A 6,440-nucleotide genomic window follows, 5' to 3' on the forward strand; every position below is an offset into this window, starting at 1 on the left:
TAAGAACACACAAGTCTAAGAGTTTCTAATTTTAAAAATAAAAAATAAAAAATATAGCCAAATGTAAAATAAATTTTACATTTTATCTGGTTCGTGCCATTTCGACGCCCTTAATGATGATCATATAAGGCCATATAATTTAAAGCTCCACGTTATACATAAGTTTGTTTGTTTGTTTGGTTTTCTTTTTTCTTTTTTCTTTTTTTTTTATTTGTTGGTTTTCTTGTTTATTTATTTATTTTATTTTTTATTTAACATTTTAGGCTTTAAATTAAACTGTATTCTATGACATCATGAGGGTTGGAAATGCTCAAAGTAAGGGCACGAGTTCATGAGGGTTGCTTGTGAGCAAGGGGTGGTGGTCTTGCATGTCCGGAAACTTGACCCGATTCACGAACGCGAACACTATTGCTTTCAGCCAGGTGGTGCCTGATTTGGGAGTGGTGACAAGGAGGATGTCGGTGTCCTGAGCTTGGAAACGCTGTTGGCTGGCCAGCACTGCTTGTATCTGCCTTGACGGAAACCAAAAACCTTGGTATTGATAGACATCAAAAAGCCATCCTTCTTCTGTAGGGAGGGAGGAGAGTAAGTCCCTGCATTCTTGAGTGAGCCCATCTTCTTGCAAATCCTGGGGAGCAGGGATGGGAGGTTGAGAGCTTGACATGAGGATGCGCCTTCCGCTGTATCTCCTTGTTTTATGGCCAGTAACATATGAGCAGCACAAGTGACAGGTTTGTATAGGCTCTGGGGCAACCACTTCATCTCAAATCGTGCATGACACCGCTTTGCTTACAATTAAAAATTGAACAGCAGGTTCAAGCTATGATGATTGCAGCTCAGACGTTCAAGCCAACTTTAATTGAATTTTAAAATTGTGGATCGGTTCAAGTGCCACCAAGCGAAGACAACTCATTGGTATTTATTTATTGTCATTAGATGCTGAGTTCAATCATTTAACGCCAGAAAATGACAACTCATCGATATTGTTATTATTATTGTATTGATGGTGCAAATTGTTGGCAAGCAGCATTATTAGATCTAATTTTTTTTTGGGAAAGTATCTTAATGAATTAAGCGGCTGTGAACAGCGACCAAATGCATTTTTAAATATGATTGACTAGAACTTAAGCATGAATATCGCTCATTTTCGACCTATTATATCTAGGTTTTAGTAAAGCATGGAGGTCCAATTTCCCGCAAAGGTAACTTATATTGGAACAATTTTTCTAAAATTAATACTATATTTTATAAATTTCATCAACCTCTAAATAAAAGGAATTCCTTTGTTATGAGAACAAAAGATCCTATAAATGAAAGATCCGTACACTATGGTTTGACGACATGAAACAAATTATTTAAATATGAACAACAGTAAACAAAAATGGAAAAGAAAATAGTTATAAGATGATGTCAGTGTAAGTAGGCCACACATCCATGATAGTTTCGATCATTTGGGTTAATTGATTGAAAACAAATCTTCTTACCACTATGTAAAACTTTTTGAGCAACATCTTAAAAAAAAAGAAAAAAAAATCATTCTATTTTTTAAGTGCTTAGAGTTATAACTTAAATAATTTTTTTTTATAATTTTCTAAGCTTTTATTGTATGAGTTGTCTTGGTAAAAGCTCATCACATCTTCTGTCCTTCGTGCAATTGCTCCATTAGCCGATCAACCAAAAAGTTATCCTTTTATCAATCCCAGTTAGTCAAGTTTTTCTTTCATTTATATACAATTTTATGCAATTCAAATCCTTCATTATGTTCCATTTAAAACAATAAACAAAAGCATAATATATTTAAAGTATGATGTTAAGACAAAATATTGTTTGTATGATCAAGTATATATACTGTGAGCCTCTTCCATTCTTCAAACATGATAAACCCCACTTGTATAAGAATATCACATGAACAATCAAACATAGAAAGCTATACAAGAAAAATCAAGCATAAATAATTGAAAACCCTTTTCTTATTCAAAAGTTATGCTTCAAAATTGCATCATCCATCCATGGCATGAACCACAACAAAAAGCAACATTCAAATAACAATTCCAAAGTCCTAAAATACATCATTAAACCACAAGTCTCAATCAGTCATTAAACGTAAAATTAATTTTTCCCCATGCTTTCAAATCCTTATTCTATTTAATAAAGTTATAATTTTAAGGTTTCTGTTTTTTCTACCCCTAATTTTTGTTGTAGGGGTATTTTGGTGTTTTGGTGATTTTTGAATTTTTAAAATTTCAGATTTTTATTACCAAATCTATGACAAGATCCCTAAAGTTCATGAGAATCTTTTTTAAAATTTCCATAATTAATTTTTATGACCTTTTATGTATATTTTGTTACATATGACATGTTTGGCATAAAATAAAGTCTTTGGTATACCTTAAAAAGGAAAATACATTTTCATAAATTGCCTTTCCAAAATAGAATACTTATTTAAATTGGAAAATTCAAGGAATAAGGAAATTATTTTTATGGAAAGATTTTATGAAAAGACTAAGAGCATGATCTTTCCTTTTTCAAAACTAGTTCCTAAGTTTTTTTATTTTTAAAATCTTCTCAAATTTCAAAATCTTTAACAATAAAATTTTTCCTTATTGGAATTTTCTTAGAAATGTGTAAAAAAAAGTTCATGAAAGGTGATTATTGTTAAGATGGTTACCAAAATGGTTTTGGAAACTTAATTAGTAATGTAATATGAATAAAACTTTTTGAAAATAAGTCCCAAAATAGAATATTTATTAAGTTGGAAATAATGTATGGAAAAAAAGATTTTTATGAAAATAGTGTTAGGACATTGAGTCTTATTTAGATGTTGAAAATTTTGTTATTTTTAATATTTGGTCATAAAAATCCTTTTAGATAGTAACTTACTCTCCATTGAAGATAAAATGTTGTTGTTTGTCCAACCGAGAAGTCACAGGTATATCTAAAAAGGTTTGACTTGTGGCAAGTTACTCTTATAAGGTATAAAGAGGAAAGGTATCTTTTTAAATCAACAAAAGTGATTTTTTGTAAAAGCTAAAAGAAACAAGGGACGCTTGAGCAGGCAATAGTGCTTAAGCGTTGGGACCACTCAAGCGCTAGAGGTGCTTAAGCAATGGTTAAGTGAGCTCGAGCACTCACGGATTTTTTGTTAAGATTTGAAGAATATTTTTGAGAATTTATCGCAAATTGGATTTGGAAACCTATTCATGCCAAAACTCTTTGGGTTATTTGCCTATAAATACCTCATTATGACCCTCTTAGGGTTAGAGATTAAAGATATTTGAAAAGAGTCTCCTACAGAGAAATCCTAACAAGCCACACCATTCCCGATCTCTCACTTAAAGGATTCAAGCTTTGAATCTTGGGTTGAAGACCTTCAGCCCTTTAGTGAGGCTAAAGTGTATTCACTGAAACAATTGGAGGTTGCTGCATCACGAACGTGGATCAAGTTGTAGATACTGAAAACTAAGTCTTTAGGGTAAAATTTAGATTAACAATCTTAGACCTTGTGATTTTTTATCTCCAAAGTTAGTGTGAGGGTTTTCCATTTAAAAGTCCTTATGCATTATTGTGCATTTTTATTATCTTGTATGCATTGCCTATAATTGAATGAAATATTATTCTCTAACTTCTCATAGGGAAAAAGTTAGTTATAATTAATAAATAATTTTATATTTTTAAATACACTCATTCACCCCCCTTCTAGTTGTTTCCTTACTAGACTTCCGAGTTTTTTTTATTGGTATTATAGTGGGATAAAAATTGATTTTTTAATCCTATTGATTAAAAGTCAAATTTTTATTGATCATATTAGTTAAAAATCCATATTTTATTAATTATATTGGATAAAAATTGAATTTTTATTGATCTTATAAGTCCAATATGGAACAATAAAAAACTGGGGCTCTTTTGAATAGTGCATCTTAATCGATGGGAGTAACTATTCCCACTAGAAAGCCCGAATGAAGTTTTTTTCTTAAAATGTAAGGTGAATGGGTATGAAATTCAGAGGAATATGGATGGGGACCAAGATTGATGTACTAAAAGAAGAGAGAACTAATCTTCTTGAAAAAATTAGATATCTTGAGTCTGAACGTCATTCTCTCCTTAGAAGAATAATGCTCTCACTCAAGGGATGAAAAGTAATAAGTAAATGAGATCTTTCACCCTGAAGCCAAAATGCTTAAGGAAATACTTGATAATTGTAAAAGCCATGGTGATAAAAGAGGTTTGAGGTACATTAATAAAGATGAAACTCTCTCTAGTAGAGAAATTGTGTTTGTTAAAAGTAAAGATGAAACCTCTAACCAAACAAAATCTCCTAAAAACCCATCACTAAGCGCACACTATAAGAAAACAATGTCAAAATACACATTCTTGCAAAAGAGGAGCAAAATAATACAACTTAAGATACCTCAAATTTTAAACCAGAACCATGGAGCTTCTCTTCAGTTATATGATCTAATCTATCAAGCATCTCAGCTGTCAAATAGTTCACCCAATCTCCAACTTCACCTCGTCTAAAGAATGCGCTGTGTTCCTCCCCTGATGACAGTTTCCCATTCTTATTCACCTCCAAATTGCTCAAGTTCTCAAAACTGCACAGCTGTAATATCTCATCCACCACACATCTGGTCTCTTCCTCTGGGCAAAATGGGCACCCCAAGAACTCAGCCAGTCTCCTTAACTGAACATGGGGTTGTGCTTTCATCTCCTCATACTTCAAGAAAAGTATCTTCTCAGGCTTTTCCAAACTTTCCTTCCAATAACCCAACACATGGTCCCAAAAGGGTCCAGACAAACTCACTCCCCAACAGAACTTATCAAAAACCTCCTCGAGCGGATTAGTCCCCATATTCTCGAGTCTCAACTTATTAGTGAACTGCCAGAATGACACGAAGGTGTCCCTGGGGTTCCTACATAGATACACAAGCTTGCAACCTGAGGTATTCACAGATTCTGGCAGAGATGTGAATGGTAAATGAGTTGAAAAGAGCCTTGGAGCAGTAAATGAGGTGAGATCAGGAACCTTGCTTTCAGCATAGAGCTTAATCTCTAAGAAGGGCACGAGCTCATGAGGGTTGTTTGTGAGCAATGGGTGGTGTCGGGTATCAGGAAATCTAACCCTTTTCAATAAGGCAAACGCCATTGCCTTCAACCACGTGGTGCCTGATTTGGGAGTGGTGACAAGGAGGATGTCAGTATCGTGAGCTTGGAAGTGTTGTTGGCATGCCACTACCCCTTTCAAATGCCTGGATGTATGCCAAAAGCCTTGGTATTGAAAGAGATGAGATGTAACCCAACCCTTCTCTCTGGGGAGGGAGGACAGTAAGTCCCTGTGTTCCTGAGTTACTTCATCTTCTTGCAAATACTCAGGAAGAGGAAGAGGGAGTTGAGAGCTTGACATGGTAGTCTGCAATGGAGAATCACCTTGTTTATGTGGGTGACGAATAGTATATTCGTCAGTAAGTCCCTTTGCTACTCAGTAAGTCCCTTTTTCATTTTGTTTTGTTTTGTTTTTCCTTATTTCTTTTTGGGACAAATTGTCTTTTCAACCGTATAGGGTTGATAACTAAGATAAGGTCTTCCAACCACCCATGATATGAGATAGTAATTGATAAAAATGCCCACTTAACTCATTTTTGTTTTTATTCTACCACTTGCCACTATTCTTTTTTATTTAACAATTTTTGGATTTTTCATTATTTTTTTAAACTCTTTTATAAATAATTGAAAATTCAACATTATTTTTTATTTTTAAATTATAAATAAACAAAAATTATATTAATGATTCAAAGACTATTTTGGAAAATACTTTCTAAAAAAATATTATTTTAAATAAATAAAAATTATCTTTTACATTTATTTTTATCTTTTACATTTAGAAGTAAATAATTTAATGATTAAAATACTGTTTAAAATAAATATATTCACTATTTTAATTTCTTTATACTAAAAAGTATTTTAAAGTTTTTTTTTACTAGAATAAAATAAAAAGTTTAATTTTTTTTTTTTAATTTTCTTCCTTCCTTATTTTAATAACTTTTTGAACATGACTTTTAGTAATATGTTATATGAAATGTTACAAATTTGTTTATTAAGGATTTTTTTTAATGATTTGAATTAACTGAAAATTTATTAAAATAAGAAAAAGAAAAAGAAAGAAAGAGGATGGATGGAGAGTTTTTATTTTAAGTACTCAATTAAAATGTTTTCATATGACCTAATTTTAGAAGTGAATTATATCAATACACAGTAGAGATTGAATTTTTCTTATATAAAATGGTTGAAAAGTATATTTACTTATTTTAGATGAAAACAAGTAGTTAAAAATTATATAGATTATATTTGAGTTTGGTTTTAAAATATTTTTCTAGTTTTTATTTTTTTTATTTTATTTTTAAATAATTTTTATTTTCTATATTATCTCTTTTTGAAAATACGTT

At 31.6% G+C, this 6,440-nt stretch overlaps 2 protein-coding genes across 2 annotated transcripts; both read right to left on the reverse strand.

Moving 5' to 3' along the window:
* Nucleotides 1-310: 310 nt before the first annotated feature.
* On the reverse strand, nt 311-664 carry LOC104879095 (cytosolic sulfotransferase 12). The gene has a single exon (XM_010650615.1). It carries the CDS (start codon nt 662-664, stop codon nt 311-313), a length of 354 nt encoding a protein of 117 aa, XP_010648917.1.
* A 3,683-nt stretch (nt 665-4,347) lies between these two features.
* Nucleotides 4,348-5,514, reverse strand: LOC100252999 (cytosolic sulfotransferase 12). The gene has a single exon (XM_002267173.4). It carries the CDS (start codon nt 5,399-5,401, stop codon nt 4,400-4,402), a length of 1,002 nt encoding a protein of 333 aa, XP_002267209.1. The 5' UTR covers nt 5,402-5,514; the 3' UTR covers nt 4,348-4,399.
* Nucleotides 5,515-6,440: the final 926 nt, after the last annotated feature.

This window comes from Vitis vinifera, chromosome 4, assembly GCF_030704535.1.
Source record: "Vitis vinifera cultivar Pinot Noir 40024 chromosome 4, ASM3070453v1".
NCBI lineage: Eukaryota > Viridiplantae > Streptophyta > Magnoliopsida > Vitales > Vitaceae > Vitis > Vitis vinifera.